General features: G+C 32.0%; 1 protein-coding gene and 1 pseudogene across 1 annotated transcript; both read left to right on the top strand.

Annotated features, from left to right (window-relative positions):
* The first annotated feature begins 2,006 nt into the window (after positions 1-2,006).
* On the top strand, positions 2,007-2,814 carry LOC149060414 (uncharacterized; annotated as a pseudogene).
* Positions 2,815-11,353: 8,539 nt separating this feature from the next.
* On the top strand, positions 11,354-12,973 carry LOC149060413 (E3 SUMO-protein ligase KIAA1586-like). The gene has a single exon (XM_089228999.1). The coding sequence runs from the start codon at positions 11,354-11,356 to the stop codon at positions 12,971-12,973; it is 1,620 nt and encodes a 539-aa protein (XP_089085125.1).
* The last annotated feature ends 7,298 nt before the right edge of the window (positions 12,974-20,271 follow it).

Here is a 20,271-nt window from a genome sequence, read left to right as displayed (position 1 = left end):
ATTTTTTTTCTATTGGTAAATATATAATTTTATTGAATACAAATTTCTCAATTTTGATTTAAAATAAGCACGGTACATTACATCCTGAATAAAACGAGTCTTTTGTATTTTACATATTTTCACATGTTTTTAAATATTTCATTAATAGGTATTTACAATGTATTTCGTAAATATATCGCTTTTTTATACCTATGTATACAGTTTTTATTTATTCCTATTAAAATTATCATATTGGAATGGTCCCACATGAACGTCGTTTAGCTTTAGCATTATAAGTCTTAACTTTAAGATAGCAATTTAAATATATTTACTATCTGTATTTTACATGTAAAATTTAACTATTTAAGTTTATATTATAAGTGATATAATTTAGTTTTAAATAACATCAATAAATACTCATGTTATACATTTGTATTGTAATAAAAAACATTAATATTCCCTATCGCCCTCCACTCTTATTTCCTTTGAGTATTCTAAGTGCAAAATGACTCTCGAGAGTGGCCCAGTCTAATTAAAATGTCTAGTTCCGCCTATGATTGGAATTACAATTTTATAATATGCCCTATGCCTATATTCCGCCATAATATTAAATTATTATTGAATGTCCAATTATAAATATAATTGAGTTAATAGCTTAAGTATAATCACGATTCACTGCTCTCGTGCTGTTTCTACATAATAGTTATATGATTATGTTGTCATACACTACTAGTTATTTAAATGAAATTTCATCACTATTCACTCTAGTCTGTGTTTTGATTATTGGTTGTGTGAATTTTGGTTTTGGAAAAAATAACAGAAAAAAATTCAATTTTTTAGTCTTGAATTTATATAATGTTAATAATATGTTGTCCTTTTTGCTTGTTAGATAATTGGAACCATACCAGTAAAATCCAAAAAAATTAAATTAGAGTTTATATATATTTAGAATGAAAAATAATTTTTACAGTAGACACTACACACAAATGATGTAGATTTAAAAAATAAATAAAATAAAAAGATTCAGACTAGGCTTTTGTGAATTGTGACCATCCATTGATGGATCTTCATAGTAATTATTTTGTTGCCGTTTTTTGTTAGTTCACTCTTAATTTTAATAGTTTCACAGAATTGATATTTATATTTAAGATTGCTGACAAAGTGATATCCTTTTCTTTGTAATTTTCATTTCATAATTTGATGAATTTTAGGTTTAATGGATTATCGGATTATCCATACAATTTGTAAATAATTGTAGTAATTAAAAACACTGTATTATTATTAATACTGTACTTTTGAGAACACGAAAATGCAAAAGAAGAATATAATATTTTTATGATGTTTATGTAAAGAACTAGTTACTAGATCGATATCGCTATAACGTAACTTTTAACAGATTTCTGATAAGAACAATTGGTGATCACAAAATAATGACTCGTCGTGCAACAATTCTATCTAAATCCATGGAACGTACTGGTGTGATATCTTGTTGAATTCTGTTATACATTCGAGTTGCAATGGCAGTTCTTCTTCCAATGCGTGCTCTTGATGCTCTCGGCATGATAAGTAAAAATAAGTATATTTTATCAAACTAAGCACAAACTATTTAACAAAAAGATTTATGGCACATCTATAATATAGAAATTAATCGCAAAATGTGTTGGTAAGCGAATAACTCAACAACGCCCGGACCAATTTGGCCAATTTTTTTTTAATGTTCGTTGAAGTCCAAGGATGGTTTTTACAGCGAGAAAAATTCGAATAATTGCTGAAAAGACCCTAAAAAAAGCGCTTTTCTTTTTAAAACAGCCCTTACTATAATATGTCGATTATTTGTGAGCTCTCTGTTAATGGGCGATTAAAATTAAAAAATGTTGTTTTTCTTGGATTTTCTGTTACCTACTCTACCGAGTTCGCTTTTGTCAACTGATACACGAATTAAATTCGTATATTGTGTTTTGTGCAGAGTGTTAAGTTGCCTATGATCACTAATTATTGCATGTGATACAATAATTTATATTTTATATATGCCTCCTATACCACGAAGCAATTTAGGTAGAAAACCCCAAAATGTTACAAACCAAGGTATTTACCGATCTAATCAAAGTGCACAAGAACGTGACGACTGAAATGAACGTGAAAGAATTCGGATATCACAAACGCATGAAGCGCGAGCACGACATTCAACTAATAATCGCGCAAGTTTGAATCGAGCTACTTTCAGTTACGATGTGTCAATTGACTACGGTAACTACCACTGTGTTGTTATTGGTTCTATATGAACTCGGTTTGCTCATATTGTAAGGCTTTGAAATACAAAAACGAATCCAATGGATTGTGTTGCGCAAATGGTAAAGTGAAATTGATAACATTGGATCCATCATCAGAGCCATTGTACTCATTGGTTTCAGGAATAGGAACAGATTCCATACACTTTTTGACAAATATCCAACAATATAACAACTGCTTTCAAATGACTTCATTTGGGTCAAAAAATGTAGTTCGGGAAAATGTTAAGTTGTTGACATGTATGTTAAAATTGAAACGGAGAGATTAACATTCATCAGGTTGAATCAGACCAAACTCCGATCTGAAGAGTATATTCACCTTAGTACTGATGGAAATGCACAAAATGTTGGTCGGATGACTATTCTTCCAGCAACATACATCGGAAGCCCTCGACATATGCACGAATATGCTCAAGATGCCATGTCGTATATTCGTCATTATGGTACAGCAGATTTGTTCATCACATTTACATGCAATCCACACTGGATAGAAATCAAGCAGGAATTATTCCCTGGGCAATCACCCATTGATCGTCATGACTCATGACATTACAGCCAGAGTCTTTAGACAAAAGTTGAAATCATTAATGGATTTCATCGTAAAACATTATGTGTTTGGTGAGACACGCTGCTGGATGTATTCTGTGGAGTGGCAGAAACGAGGATTACCACATTTACACATTTTGATTTGGTTGGTTGAAAAGATAAGGCCAAATGAAGTTGATGCAGTGATATCAGCTGAAATCGCTAATTTACAAGTAGATCCTAGATTGCACGAGGTAGTTATCAAAAACATGATACATGGTCCCTGTGTAACCCTTAATCAAAATTTACCGTGTATGATGGATGGTAAATGTTCAAAACGATATCAACGGACATAAATATTAGAAACAATTACTGATAATGATGGTTATCCACTGTATCGTCGCCGATCGACAGCAGACAATGGAAGATCAACAATTGTCAAATTAAATCAACAAGATATTGAAATAGATAATCGTTGGATTGTTCCCTATTCACTCATTTTATCAAAGACCTTCAAAGCACACATCAACGTCGAATCTTGCCATTCAGTGAAATCTATTAAATACATTTGCAAATATGTAACCAAAGGGAGTGATATGGCTGTGATTGGAATCGGTGCAGAGAATTCCAATGATGAAGTTACCCAATACGGCCAATACCTAAAATGTTAGTAGTAATGAAGCAGTTTGGCGAATATTTTCTTTTCCTATTCATGAGAGACACCCTTCTGTTGTTCACTTAGCTGTGCATTTATAAAATGGACAAAGAGTGTATTTTATAGCACAGAACGCAGTACAAAGAGCTGCTCAGCCACCTTCTACTACATTAACCAGTTTCTTTGAGACGTGCCAAAACGATGGTTTTGCACAAACATTGCTATATTCTGAAATGCCAAAATATTATACTTGGAATCAATCCTCAAGGAAATTTATACGACGGAAACAAGGAAAACCAGTTCCAGAATACCCAGATGTATATTCCACCGATGCGATTGGTCGAATTAATTCAGTACATCCAAGCAATGATGAATGTTTTTATTTACGACTGCTATCAGTCAATGTACGTGACCCAATATCATTCCAAAATTTACGAACTGTTGATGGTGAATTTTATGGATCCTATAGAGAAGCCTGTCAACGTTTGCAATTGCTAGAAAATTACGATCATTGGGATCAAACTCTCAATGATGCTGTAATATCATCACATGCTCACCAAATACGAACATTATTTTCTATAATCATATGTATATGCTTCCCATCAAACCCAATCAATTTGTGGATCAAGTACAAAGATTAAATATGTGATGATATGTTTTATCAAATACAGAATAGAATGGGAATTCCAAATATACACATCAGTGAAGAAATTTACAACGAAGTATTGATTTCAATTGAGGACATGTGCTTGATGATGTCAAACAAACTATTAATTCAATTAGGCCTGACCGCGTTCAATCGTCCAATGCATGATGCTTTTAAACAAGAGGTGCACCGAGAAAAACTGTATGATCTCAACACTTTGGAAAGAATTAATTCAAACTAATCTTCCACTATTGAATGAACAACAGAAGTATGCATTTGATACTCTTATGAAAGTAACAAATGATAAAACTGGAGGGATATCGTACTTCTTAGATGCACCTGGTGGTACAGGAAAAACTTTTTTTGATTTCATTAATATTAGCAACAATTCGCTTACAAAATAAAATTGCATTTGCACTCGCTTCGTCGGGAATCGCAGCAACTTTGCTTGAAGGTGGTCGAACAGCCCATTCAGCACTAAAATTGCCATTAAATATGCAAAGCAATGAAACTCCAACCTGTAACATTTCGAAGAACTCTGCAATGGCAAAGGTTTTGCAGCAATGTCAATTGATTGTTTGGGATGAATGCACGATGGCTCATAATAAATCGTTGGAGGCTTTAGACAGAACTTTAAAAGATCTACGGAGCAATTATAACCGTGGTGGTGCAATGATTTTATTAGCAGGAAAAGGTCAAACATTGCCAGTGATTCCACGATCAACGCCAGCTGATGAACTCAATGCATGTCTAAAGTCCTTCAATTTGTGGAAACATGTCAAAGTACTTCATTTAAGCAAGGATATGCGTGTCGAGTTACAAAATGACCAACCTGGAAACACATTCTCTAAACAACTCATTAACATTGGTAATGGCAAATTTCCTATAGACATGTTGACTGACTGCATTAACTTTCCTCGAAGTTTTTGTCAGTTAACTCGATCAAAAGATGAACTTATTCAGAAGGTGTTTCCAGATGTTGCTTGAGATTACAGAAACCCTGATTGGTTGAGCGAACGAGCTATATTGGCTGCTAAAAATATAGATGTAAATGAATTAAATTTCAAAATTCAAGAACAAATTACAGGTAAATCGAGGATATATAAATCAATTGATTCGGCAAATAACCAAGATGATATAGTCAACTATCCACCGGAATTTTTAAACTCGGTGGATTCACCAGGATTGCTACCTCACAATCTTCAATTAATCAAGTTATAATGCTACGAAATATCTACCCACCGCGTCTTTGCAACGGCACACGGTTAGTGATAAAAAAATTACTAAACAACGTGATAGAAGCAACTATACTGAAAGGAAAGTATAAAGGAGAAGATGTTCTCATACCGTGCATCCCAATGATTCCGACTGATGTGCCATTTGAGTTTAAACGACTACAGTTTCCAGTGTGGCTTGCTTTAACTATGACCATAAACAAGTCTCAGGGGCTAATCATTAAATGTTTGTGGTATTAATCTGGAAAACCCATGTTTCTCACATGGTCAATTGTATTTTGCCTGTTCCCGTGTTGAGAAACCATCAGATTTGTTTGTCTATGCGCCAGGTAATCAAACAAAATACATCGTATATCACAAAGCATTACAATGAAAATAAAACTGATTTTTTTGTTTGTTAATAATTATGATTGACATGATTAACAATAATGCGACTACTTACTTTTAAATGCTTGTATATGTGTTATTTAATTATTTTTAATTCACACCACCCTATCACCAGGGTGACGGTTCTGTTCAGGAGAATTTTTTTTTTTTGCCCCGACAGGACGAATACGGTGATGGGGAGGTGATACAAATTAAATTAAATAACAAATAATAAATAAAATTGAATAAAGTTTGAGTCATATGGAGATGGTACATTTAACGGGCGGGGGGCATGGTAAGCGGCGCCCCCTGCATAGTGATATTTCTAAACCAGAATTTATCGCTAACCAATCTTACCAACCCCGGACGGATCTCAATGTCAACCAAAACGCCAAAACGGTCCTTTTCAGGACCAGCCCTCATAACGACTTCAATAAATATCGAAGGATTCTCAAACAATAAAAGCGACATCTTACAAGAACTATGCCAAAAAAATACATGCGACGTTATATGCGTCCAAGAAACACACCGAGACTAGGACAACATCCGTCCGAAGATAAAGGGAATGAAGTTGGCAATAGAGAGACCACATAAGAAATAAGGCAGTACGATATTTGTAAGAGATAATCTAAAGATCCTCTCAACAAGTCATACAGAAACCAACGACATAGAAATCCTCACAGTAGAACTTACAAACTGCACTGTCACATCAATATACAAACCGCCTAATATCCTATTTAATTTTACAAAGCCAACAAATTTTGAAAACCAAAGAACAAAAATTATTATTGGCAATTTCAACAGTCACAACAGCGCCTGGGGCTATAACGAAACAAACGAAGGTGGAGAAGAAGTAGAGAAATGGACAGAGGCAAATGACCTAACATTAGTACACGATACAAAGCTTCCATCGTCGTTTAATAGCGGCAGATGGATAAGAGGGTATAACCCAGACATAATCTTTGTAGCAGCAATATCAAACAACAATGCAAAAAGAAAGTCGAAGCACCAATACCAAACTCCCAGCACAGACCAATAACTTGTCAAATAAAGGCTATTATACACCCAGAAAACGTACCGATGATAAGACGCTATAATTTCAAAAAAGCCAACTGGGACAACTTTAAAACACAACTGGACACTGAAATCAACAAAATCACTCCAATACCTGAAAATTATGGCCAATTCTTAAACTTAGTAAAGAACATATCAAAACAAAATATACCAAGGGGTTGCAGAACACAGTATATCCCGGGAATGGGGAATGAAAACAAAGAACTACTTGAAAACTATATCAACCAATTTAACAATGATCCTTTTGCTGAAAAAACAATTATAACCGCGGAGAATCCTTAGTGGAAAAACTGTCAGAAGCACGACGATAAAAATGGAGATCACTAATAAGCGAAACAAACATGACTCAAAATAGCTCAAAAGCATGGAGAATGCTGAGAAACCTGGGAAATGACCCAAAAAACGCAGAATCGCATATAAACGTCACACCAAATGAAATTGCTCACCAACTCCTAAAAAATGGAAAATGCCCTGGCATTAAGAAAGTGAAGCCAAAAATAGGCAGAGAACCAACAAACGAAAACAATCTACTACACACTCCATTCACGTTATGTGGCAATGGCACGGATGAAAGAAAAAAAAGCACCAGGTCTATCAGAACCGAGGAGATTAAGAACTTTGGACAACAAACCAAAAGATGGCTATTAGAATTGTACAACAACTGCATAAAATGCGTAAAGATACCAATAATATGGAGAAAAAGCCGAATAATAGCACTAATAAAACCGGGTAAGCAACCCATGGAGGCGAAAAATGTTCGCCCAATCTCCCTCTTATGCCATACATACAAGTTGCTAGAAAGATTAATACTTAACAGAATAAACGACATAGTGGACAAATCACTTATAAACGAACAAGCTGGTTTCAGAGGAGGAAAGTCATGCACTGGACAGATACTGAACCTGACGCAAAATATTGAAAATGGATACGAGAAAAAACTGGTGACTGGCGCAGTTTTCATAGACCTAACAGCGGCATATGACACGATTAACCACAGAATTCTTTTCAAAAAATTGTACGAGATAACAAGGGACTACAATTTAACGTCCTTCATCGCTGAAATATTAAGAAATAGAAGGCACTTCCTGGAGTTGCAAGGAAAGAAAAGCCGTTGGAGGACTCAAAAAAATGTACTTGCACAAGGTAGCGTATTAGCACCTTTGCTATTTAACATAATGCCAACGCCATTAGGAACCCAGCGTATCATATACGCTGATGATCTAGCGCTCACTGCTCAGAATCACTCGTTTGGAAATATAGAAAGCACTCTAAACAACGCATTAGAGGAAATGCCAATTTATTACAAAAAAAATTGGTTAAAACCAAACCCCAACAAAACCCAAGTATGCACTTTTCGTCTAAGAAACAAAGAAGCAAAACGAAAATTAAGAATAATATGGGAAGATGTTGAGATTGAAAATACCGAATACCCAAAATATCTTGGTGTCACACTAGACCGAACCTTATCACTCAAACTTCATTGCGGAAACGTAAAACAAAAAACCCACGCGAGAAACAACCTGATTAGAAAGCTCACAGGAACATCATGGGGAGCAGACCCAAATACTGTAAGAACATCAGCACTAGCACTATGTTACTCAACAGCCGAATATGCTGCCCCCGTATGGGCCAGATCATGTCACGAAAAAAGTTGACACTGCTTTGAACGAGACATGCAGGATAATCTCAGGATGCCTCAAACCAACACCGGTCGAGGAAATACAAGTACTATCAGGAATAGCCCCACCAGATATTAGAAGAGAGATTGCATCAGTGATAGAACGACACAAACAACAAAACGATCCCCGGCACCCCCTACATGGAAAGAGCCCGCCGCAACCACGACTTAAATCCAGGAAAAATTTCCTTACTACGATCCAACCAATAAAGAACCCCCCAGAAAAAGAAAGAATCAACAGATGGAAGGAGAGAGAACAAAACACCACCACGTGGGAATTAAAAGAAGAGCTACCTAAAGGAAGAAACTGGAAATGGGAAAAATGGAAAGCAATAAATCGTTTAAGAACAGGAGTCGGACGATGCAAAACTACACTCAAGAAATGGAAAATATTAGGAGAAGACGACACAACCAACTGCAAATGTGGTGAAATACAGACAATGGCCACCTACTACAATGCCCTTTAATAGGAACCACTTGTGATGAAAATGACCTACACCTGGCAAATTACAAAGCGGCAGCAGTCGTGGCTTTTTGGATGAACGAGATCTGAACGACACGAAAGAAGAAAATTTAACGGGCAACGAGTGCGTGGGATCAGCTAGTTTATAATAATAATAATAATATGAAAAACAAACAAACATAGTATTCGGTTTCTATGAATCAGTAACCAATGTCCAATAGTAACTATATGTCATACAACAAGTTTACCATATGTTTCCATTTTATATAAGAACAAATCATCCTCTTTGGATCTGCAACCTATAGAATCATGACAACTAAAAATATTTAGTATATTTTTTGGCCGAAAGAGGGCGCCACTACTGTGATTCTGTTTTTGATTTTTTATGAACTTTAAACCTTTTTTTTTTATTGACAAAAATGGTACTAAAACCTTCAGCAGAGTATCGTGTTTCAGCCAAAAAGAATTTTAGCCAAATCGGTTCAGTAGTTTTCTCGGTTAGCGAGGTCTAAGAAAAACCCATACAATTTTATATTATAGTATAGATGTAGATTATACAGTAGAGCCTTGATAGTCCGGACCCCCGATAATCCGGTGAATGCGGTAATCCGGACGGCAAAATTCCATTTGTTCGTAAAAAAATTTTACGAGAATTCTTGCAACCCAATTAATCTATAAAATATTGTTATCGACAAATACAATTTCGTCATTTTTATTACCTACTGTTCCTATAGTAAAGACTAATACATGTATGTAGGACGTAGGTACATAATAAATCAAAGCTTCTTTCAAAGTTTCTCCTTCAAAAGCTGTGAATGCACTGAATACTGTATTGCAATGGGCGGAAGATGAGAACATGTATAGTACTGATATTTTGTTGGTACGTTGATTAAGGGAACTCGCTTTTGAAATTAAAATTAAAAGTATTATTCACAAAAAAATTACCGACTACAGTAGGTACTTAAGGTCTACATATTATTATAAACATTTTTTTTTGTAATTCATTAGTTTAGTTTTAATTTAATTTAATTATTATTCTTGTAATTTAAAATGCAATAAATATAAAGATAGTGAAATTCAAAATAAAATCTTAGTAATTTGAGTAGGTAATTTTGAAAAACCTCCGGTAATCTGGAAAAATCGATAATCCGGACGAATTCAGACCGAGCATCGTCCGGATTATCGAGGCTCTGCTGTATATTATATATTGTGTACCATAATTCAAACTCAGTGCTCGAAATGGACCGGAACGCACCGGAACGGCGTTCCGGTTCGTAAAATAAACTTTGCGTCCGTTCCCGTTGGTTAAAATTAAAATTTAAGAGTTCCGTTTCGTAATAATTCACAGTATCACAATTTCGAGGATTAAAATTATAAAATTTCCTTTCGACAAAATATAAAATTAATATACTTAATAATTAATATAGAGAGAAGTTTAATTTGTAACTCCTTGAGGCTTCACCTGACATCACGCGTGTATAATCGTTTTATCGTATTATCGCAATTGTTCGAAATAAAAACGTAAACGATTTAATGACCGAAAAGTTCCCACAGGCTACGCTATACAATTAAAGTCGTGATCGCAATAAAAGGCAATAAAACGTAAAAATACCCAATTTACTATCGATAACGTATTCTGTCACAAATTGTAACAAACTCTATCTACCGACTATCTGTAATCGTTATACATGTGTACATTGTGTATACCTACCTAATTATATTTTGATTGTAGTTTGATAATACTTGACAAGTGACAATGTCACAATATATTTAGTCGGTGTTTTGCTTCGAGTGCGGTCAGTTACTGCATCAGTATATGTGTGAGGTGCATTTTACTTTTAAGTATTATAATTATTATAAATTATGAGTTCGTTTTTATTAAATTGGGTCAACAAACGTCCGAACGATTCATTGGAAACAGAAAATCCAAATAAAAAAGTAGCATTAGAACATCCTGAAACGGTCGTCGAAAATGTTGAAAGTTCCGACTGTGATGTACATATCCCAACTTGCTGGAATAAAAGTCAGTACGACGGGTTTAAATTATCATATAATTGGTTAATTGTACAAAATAAAAAGTTAGGTTGTAGTGTATGTAAAAAAATAACTCAATTAGGATTATTTGGTGAAAAAAATTTACGTATTTCAAAACCTTGGCAAGAGTGTTCAATAGAATCGAATGGACAAACAAAAGATTCCCAAATGTCTAGTTTACGAAAGAAAATACATGAACATAAAAATTCGGAGGCCCATATTAAAGTAACAAACATTTTACAGCAATCTGAAAAAAAAAACAGATAGAAAAAGGTATTAGTGAGTTACAACGGGCAAAATATTTAACGACTGAAAAAATCTTTAGAACCGTTTACAAAATAATTAAAAGTCAAAGACCATTTGTTGATTTACCGGTAGATATTGATTTACAAGTATTAAACGGGATTAGTATGGGGAACATATTACACTCAGATAAGACCTGTGCGAAAATTGCGATCCACCTGGCTACTGAAATGAAAACGATTATTTGTAAAGATATAATTTTAGACAAAAAAAAAATATCAATTTTGGTAGACGAGTCAACGACTCTTAGTAGAAAAACTACATTAGTGGTCGTTTTGCGAACATTTTTTGAAACATTTCCCGGTGAACCATATACATTTAATCTCGATTTAATTGAACTATGTAGCACTTCTGCCGAACAAATTACTATTGCGTTACTTGAATGTTTGAATACATATGGATTTGATCAACAATTTTTAAAAGAATGTCTTGTTTGTTTTGCGTGCGATGGAGCTTCCGTAATGATTGGGAAAAATTCGGGAGTAGCAACTCGACTTAAAAAAATGTTTCCAAATTTAATTATTTGGCATTGCTCGAACCACCGTTTAGAGCTTGCCGTTAATGATGTTGTAAATGAAGTTGATGGAATAAATCATTTTAAAATATTTATGGACAAATTGTATTCTTTATATCATCAATCGCCAAAAAATCAAAATGAGTTAAGACTAGTAGCAAGTTCTTTAGAAAAACAAATTTTACAAATAGGAAGAATTTTGTCTGTTCGCTGGGTTGCGTCTAGTAAACGAACTATAAATGCTGTCTTAAATAATTATTCGGCTCTTTATGAACATTTTAAATCTGCTTCAACAGATGTAACAAGAGATTCGAAAGAAAGAAGCAAGTATAACGGGTTAAAATTAATGATCTCCAGCGTCGAATTTGTTAGTAATCTTAATGCAATGGCAGACGCTTTAGATGAACTAGGAGACTTATCGGAGTATTTGCAAAGGCGTAATATCACTCTTGTAGATGCCGATAAATCTATTAGAACAACAATTAGAGTATTTGATTCGATGGTAAGTGAGCCCGGACATAAATTAGCCGGCGCTTTAAAAGCGATTGAATTAAATATTTATAAAAATGTTCCTATTCATAATGGAAAGGTAAAACAAATTAATACGAGTCAACTATACAGAGGTTTAGCAAATAATTTAAGAAATCGGATGATAACAACTAATTCATCACATGTAAGTCAACATGAAAAAGATCAACAGGATAACATATATAATTATACAAATTTAATCGATAGTCTTAGCGTACTAGATCCAAAAAAATGGCCTACTTCCGATAATGATGAAATCGAAAATATTACATTTGGAGATGATAAAATACGTCACTTATGTCGCCACTTTCAATTAAATAAAGAAAATGATATTGTTCGGGGTTTTCAAATATTCAAATTGGAAGGAGGAAAAGAAGGTGTTCCAGACGACTTACAAATACTTTTTAAAACCGTAGCGACTATTCCGATATCTACAAGTGAGTGCGAGCGAAATTTTAGCTCAATGAATGAAATTATAACACCTCTCAGATCTTCATTAAATATTAGTACAGTCTCTGCACTTTTATTTATTAATTGTGTTGGCCCTCCACTCACTGAATTTCGTCCTGAAAAATATGTACGGTCATGGTTAGCCAAAGGTGGACATGCTGCTGATGACAATGCAAGTCGCAAACGTGACAAAAAAATTGACGACAAATATTCAGCATTATGGAAATTATTATAAACTATGTATTCAATTTGAATTGTAAATTTTTTAAGCTTAAAATTACTTAAAATAATTAAAATTAAAAATTAATATTATAATACTCATATTAATTTTTTAAACGTTCCGGTTCGTAAAATTTTTCATTTCGAGCACTGTTCAAACTCCAACCTTCTTCTATTGTACTATGGGGGTTCTAAAATGTTAAAAATAAAATAAAATTGTTAGGGATGATAGTCCACAACATACCTAATCAAACTATGAAGGTATCAAGTCAGTAACGTTGTTCTTCGGTTTATAATTAATTTATAAAAGTGAAATTTGCATAAATACCTGGTGATTCCACGTTATCTGTGAAACTCCACCCATCCACTAGGTGACTATAGGGTTTTTGATCCTCATACCGTGAAACTACCATAGCTTATACTGCTTATAGATCACAACATTTTCACACCTAACCTAATTGGTGAAACGTCTTCTATCCTCCTATTACTTCGTACCACTTCTTAGGTGTCTTTCTGTTTATATTTATGAGGTCTCAGAGACTCGACCTCGGTGTGTGATATTATTACTGAGGGATTACTAAGGGTTACCTTATGTGAAGCAAGTACTCAACAGATGTATAATACTATAATATATATGTAATATGTATCTATTATTAAATTGAAATTATTATTATAGCTACAATATCAAATCTTATAGTATATCGAACATCAAATATTACTTTACTTATAATTTATAAATTATAATTGAGGGTTACCGATAGGGCTGTGGTGTGTCGTGATGTATACCGATAACCAATGTGAGTTGCACCGGTCGTCCGTAGGTCCTCTTTGGGTCGTTATCAGCCCTTGACAATTTCGCCATCAACTTTTGAGACTCAACTGTCCATTGCCACCGCTAGGAGTTCCGGTCGGTAATTAACTCGATGTACTATGCTAAACTCTAATCAGCATAATATTATATTGCGCATTTCCACGAGTCCACGGTCGTGGTTGCCATAGTTGCCATTACTAACACTAAGCATATTAGCCATGCTCAACATAAGGAGCAATGTACGATTTCGATGATGACAATCGTTACATGTACCTCTTGTCCATTTAAATCTGGACTCCAGATTTAGGAAGTCAATCAATGGTAGCTGTGTTAGTGATGGTAGTGTTGTATTTTCTGATATCATGTTTATCCAGTAGCAACGAATAATGGTACTCCAACCGTCCAACCTCCTCCGACTGTATTTTCTTGCTGAACTGAAAAGCATAAATTTGGTAGATATTCCTACCCCAAGCTTCAAAGGCAATATTCATACGCATATAATAATATACACTTACATCTATTATATATTATAATTTTAAGATTTCTGGTTAGTGGCCTGGATTGTCATTGACTCTTCTGTTCTTTAATACCAACACCCACTAGCCGCTGTCTTTACTTACCCGTTTTAGTTTCCCTATAGTTTATTATAACATACATAATATGTATTCAAAGACATTTTTTTTCTTCAAAATAATTCGTTAATGCAATTATAATATATAATACATGTTTAATTAGGTATACACATTTTAAAATTGGGTTTATCGATTCAATAGATACTTAGTAATACATAATGATTATAAAGTCAAATTTAAACTGTAAACGCATTTTTGTTTTTTTTTTTGATACTATTATTATTATTTATTTCATTTTCAATTGGTACAAATTTCTTTTTTCTTTTTTTTTTTTTACTGCAGGATAAATTACATTTAGCAACTTAACATAAAAATGTTACAACATTTTTCGTTTACGATTTCATCAATCTAATAATTTAATGACCATTGACATCACAGTATCACACATACACACACACACACAAATTACATTATTTTTGGTAGGTACGTTAATTATAATATATTATCTACGTGTAGCCTTCTACCTTTGGTTCTCACCATTTTTTTTTTTGGCTCTCTCTCTCTCTCCTCTACCATACAATTTTATTTTACTACTAATTGTAGGAATTACTAAATATATCCTACGATACCCTCTATTAAATAAAATCCATAAATGTGTAAATTCTGATAGTTATTAGTTACGAGTTGTCTGGTTACGACGTGGTAAATAATATGTTGTGAGATCATAGTTTTCAGGTTAGACAAACTTTTGGGGGGGCTAAGCCCATCACATCCCCCTAAAAAGTTTTATATTTTGTTCTAAATTTAATAATATAAGTAAAAAGTACACAATCTCAACAAAATTATTTTAACCTTAAACACATATAAGTAGTATCTATTGGTAACTGGTATGTATTATGAATATATACCTACACTATAAATAGGGTAGGTATATAAATATATAATTAATTACCGTCAATAGAATATGTATAATTTTCTTAAACAATATGTGAATACATAAAATACAACAGTTCTTTTAGTCTAGATTGTAATAAATAATTGCATCAAACTTATTCAATAATATTATATTACCTGATAAATTAATTTACAGATCAGATATAAATTGTTTTATTTGTTAAAATTGTAGTTTTAATATACTATATTTTAACAGCTACTTTAAACTTAATGCATACTAAATATGTATATTCAAAAGTTATATAAATTTAAAGCAAAAATAGAGGCTTACTTTTGACTTCGATATTTTTACAAGAAATATGTCTACTTTAGCAAGCTGTCGGAAAATAAACGAATATGTATTTAAACAAATAATAATTTTAATCTATATAAACATACAATAATGAAACACGTTTTCATTAACAACATTCAGCTACCATTGAGACTTGAGTCTGCCAATCACAATAAATACATATATTGGTAGGTAAATTGTCAAAAACAAAACTATAAGAAAATTATGTGGAACGTATATATTATAATAATAACTCCAGTGATTCAAAACAAAATTAAAAATTGGTTTTCAAAATATAAATTAGTTAATTAATTAAATAATAAAAATAAATAAATAATATTTCAATTTTTTGAAACAGTCTTGCGACTCTATGATATTTTCAGAGGTCGCAAGTGCTACTCCGTGCAACCACTACTTTATGCTACTGCTCTAAGGTACATGACAAAATCATCCTTAAGTTTTTTAGTTAATTATCATTATTGTACAGTGATGTTAATTACATTTTTTTTATCACGTGGAACCAACAGACACAACTTATGCTTTCGATTTTGGTAGTTTAATTTTCTAATAATAATATAAAATATAATAGGTCTAACGTCTAACTAAGATAGTATATACTTACAGTAAAATGTATGCCACTACTAATACTTTTCCTAGACTCTAATAAGTTTAGTATAATTTAAAGTTTGTAAGTTAACATATAAGTTTCTAGCATCAATGTAGGTACTATAATAATAATTTTAAGTTTTATCATTGATTATAGAATAGACCATTCTAATATAATACCTAGTCTATTCTAAAATCAATGGTTTTATGTTTGCATATTTCTAAGTCTTGGTAAATGACAAAAATGTTTGTAAAAATTAAAATACTTGGGCAATTTATAACTTATGAACACCTAGGTATTATGACTTGAAAAATGAATTAACTTTTTTTTAACTGGGTTAAGTTAATTTTATTTTCCATCTTATGCAGTTAACTTTTAACTGTACCTAACTGAAAGCAATTTAATTGAATTAACTTAACTAGCCACACTTAATTAGTATCATTGCCTTGCTCACCTTTGAGAAAAATTAAAAAATTGAAAAAAATATGTTTTAAAATACCTACCTATAAAATTTAAAAACCTGCATTAGGTACCTAGGACCTGGTTAGTACACGTTGTAAAATCAATACTATATAACTTAAATACATATATAATATGTAGCATATTATCCACTTAGAATTTAAAATGTTTTATAATAATATTACACAACATTTCAGTTTTTTCTGTTTTGCTTCAAGCCCATACACATATAATGGTGGGGGCTAAGGGGGCTTAGCCCCCCAGAATTCTATAAGCCCACTAGAAATTTGTTTAGCCCCTTGTTAATAAATTTACTGTTTTATGCGTCCATATGTGAGAAATCATTTTCAGTAATGCGGCTACGAAATTCTATGACTATAACGATAGATTTTCAATTCTATTGTTAATTCAGATTGAAATGGATTTAGCTAATAATATTTAATCTGAACCTGAAGAGGTTCTTAATATATTTTCCCAAAAAAGCAGACGTTTTAACCTTAAAAATAGTAATCATTTCCGATTTAAATTTTTTTTATGTATATATATATATAGGGCTAGGATTTATATGCATTTGCATGTTTTTTTCCTTAAGTCCAAATCGATCGTTTGTCAAATTTGTCCACGATTTTGCTTACTCTCGTTTAAATAAAATCAATTTTTTTTTGCATATTTTTGCATATTTTGAACACAATGCATATAATTGCATATTTATAGATTTTAAGGTTTTTTATTTTTTTTTTAACTTAAATTTTTATAAATTATTGTTAATTTTAAATGGCGTTTATTTCATAATACCGATAGTTTTTGGTTTATCCGTCGAATTGTAAATATATAGTATAAATATTACCCATCTAATATTATCTTATCTACGACCGATAGGATTACCTACACATTATTTAACGACGTATTTAATTTCATTAGTACGACGTGTGTTGCGTAAATGTGCGGACACTTATACTTAAAATTTGAGTGGTTTTAATAACAGTATCAGTTAACAATTTTATAAAATGCCGAAAGTACAAAGTGAAAGTGCCAAGTTACGTCAAATTTGTAGAAGAATTTTCAAGTGACGTTTTTAAAACAGATGGTAAAATATTATATTGTATTATTTGTGATCAAGCTGTGCCCGTAACAAAACGTTTTCAGGTGGTACAGCATTTAAATACAGGCAAGCATAACAAAAATATTAATTTAAAAGCCAAATCTAAACAGTCGTTCATTAAAAATACATTAGATAACCAAAATAAACAAGCAAATTTTCCTCTAGATTTATGTCAAGCAATGTTAGAATCGGATATACCTTTATGGAAGTTAAATCATCCATCATTTAAACATTTTTTAGAAAAATATACTGGTAACTGTGTTCCTGACCAGTCTACAATTCGCAAAAACTATGTTTCTTCAATTTATGAAAATACTATTTCTCGTATTCGTTCGGAAATTGGTGATGGGCCAATTTGGGTTTCAATAGATGAGACCACGGACGTTGACGGTCGATATGTTTGTAACGTCATAGTTGGTCTCCTCCACGAAGACAATTATTCAAAGCCGTATCTATTAATGTGTGAAGAACTAGAAAAATGTAATTTCCAAACTATTGGCAAAATATTTAATGATGCAATGCACCTATTATGGCCATCAGGAGTGAAGTACGAAGAAGTTTTACTTTTTGTTTCTGACGCCGCGCCATATATGGTTAAATCAGCGAATTCCTTGACTATGTTATACCCTAATTTAATTCATTTAACATGTTTGGCACATGGGATTCATAGAATTAGCGAATGTTTACGAAATGAATATTCTACTGTTGATAAATTAATAGCGACAGTTAAAAAAGTATTTTTGAAAGCTCCCAGCCGAATTATCAAACTACGTGAACTATTCCCAAATTTACCTTTACCACCTCAACCAATTATCACTAGATGGGGTACATGGTTAAATGCAGTAGAATACTATTCAAATAATTTTGATTCAATAAAATCTGTAATATCAAATTTAGACGACGAAGCAGAATCAATTAAAAAATCAAAAGAATTGTTTGAAGACAAACATTTACAAAATGATTTGGCATATTTAAAAAGTAATTTTTGTTTTCTCAGCCAAGCTATTACTAACCTAGAAAAAAGTACACTATCCCTTGACGAAGGTTTAAACACTATTTTAAATGTGAAAGATAAACTGAATAAATGTAACGGGAGAGTAGCAGAATTGGTAAAAACTAAAATGGATTTTATACTAAAAAAAAATAAGGGATTTAAAACACTATTAAAAATTCATAGAATTATAAACGGTGAATATGAAAATGAAGAAGAAGATATTGATATTAATCTAACTCCAGGGAAAATCGCGTCATTCAAATATGCACCAATAACCTCGTGTGATGTGGAAAGGAGTTTTAGTCAGTATAAATCTATTCTACGTTCAAATCGCCGGTCGTTCATATTTGAAAATTTGAAACTACATATCATAGTAGCGTGTAATAATATAAACTAATATTTAATGTAATTATATAAACTTATATTTAATGTAATAATAATAAATTATGAATTATGATAAAAATACATATCTAGAAATAATAAAAATTTGTTTTTGCATATTTTTGCATATTTTGGTAAATCAAATGCATATTTTACAATTTGTTATTGCATATAAATCCTAGCCCTATATATATACATTTAATTCATCAAATACAAAATATGTATTTGATAATAATATGATGTATAGTATATTATTTATTTATATTTTACTTAATGTACTTCTTTAGTCCTATTTATATTTTGTTCCTTTACATTTTTCTATAGTTATTTTTGTAGGATATATGTTCTGTAACTGGTGTAACTCTGTGCCTGAATCATTATAGCCTTTATGCGAAATATAAAGTATAAGTTTTAAGCCTGATATTTTTTTAATTAATTTTTGGTTTTGCTATTTTTGTCTTATCGACTCCAATCTCTAGTTTAATTTTTTTAATTTGCAGCCATATTGTGGGATGACTATGACCTACCAAATGTGTAAACTGTTCTACTTCCAATATTATATTCTTATCGCTGGCATGAATGCATGATTGTGTTGCTTTATTAATTTTGGACTAGAAATGTCTTTTGATGTACATAACATTGCATCACACTATATGATCCTATAATAGCTAATATTGAAAGATTATAATAGAATTAGCCATTAGGTGACTCAACTTAATAAAGTCGCCAACAAACGATGATATACATCACAATTTTTACGTCAATATAATGACTAATATAATTATAAATTAAATGCCAATATTTTGTGTTAAGTGGTTCAGTCCAACTGTATGCGACTAAAGGAGTTGAAAACTGATTTGTCACTTAAAAATGAAATGTTTTATATATATATATAACCTCTTATATTCTATATATTACACATAACTATAAAAGTATAATATTGTGTATATAAACATATTATAATTCACTTTTCACTTATAAATAAATATATAAAACAAATAAACCGGACTTTTATAACATCGGACTTTTTTTCGCGGGATTTTCTCACCTGACTATTGTTCGCCCGATTTTAAGGTAGAATATATTATATTATATGATCTAAGACTTAAGAGATATCTTATATTAATATGAATGTGATACACATGGCCGACATGGGTAGTTGA

This window comes from Diuraphis noxia, unplaced genomic scaffold, assembly GCF_037042655.1.
Source record: "Diuraphis noxia isolate RWA-SAM2 unplaced genomic scaffold, SU_Dnox_SAM2 contig0001, whole genome shotgun sequence".
In the NCBI taxonomy this organism is placed as follows: Eukaryota; Metazoa; Arthropoda; class Insecta; order Hemiptera; family Aphididae; genus Diuraphis; species Diuraphis noxia.
Note: the sequence above shows the minus strand (reverse complement) of the source record. Positions and strands in the feature narration are given on the sequence as shown.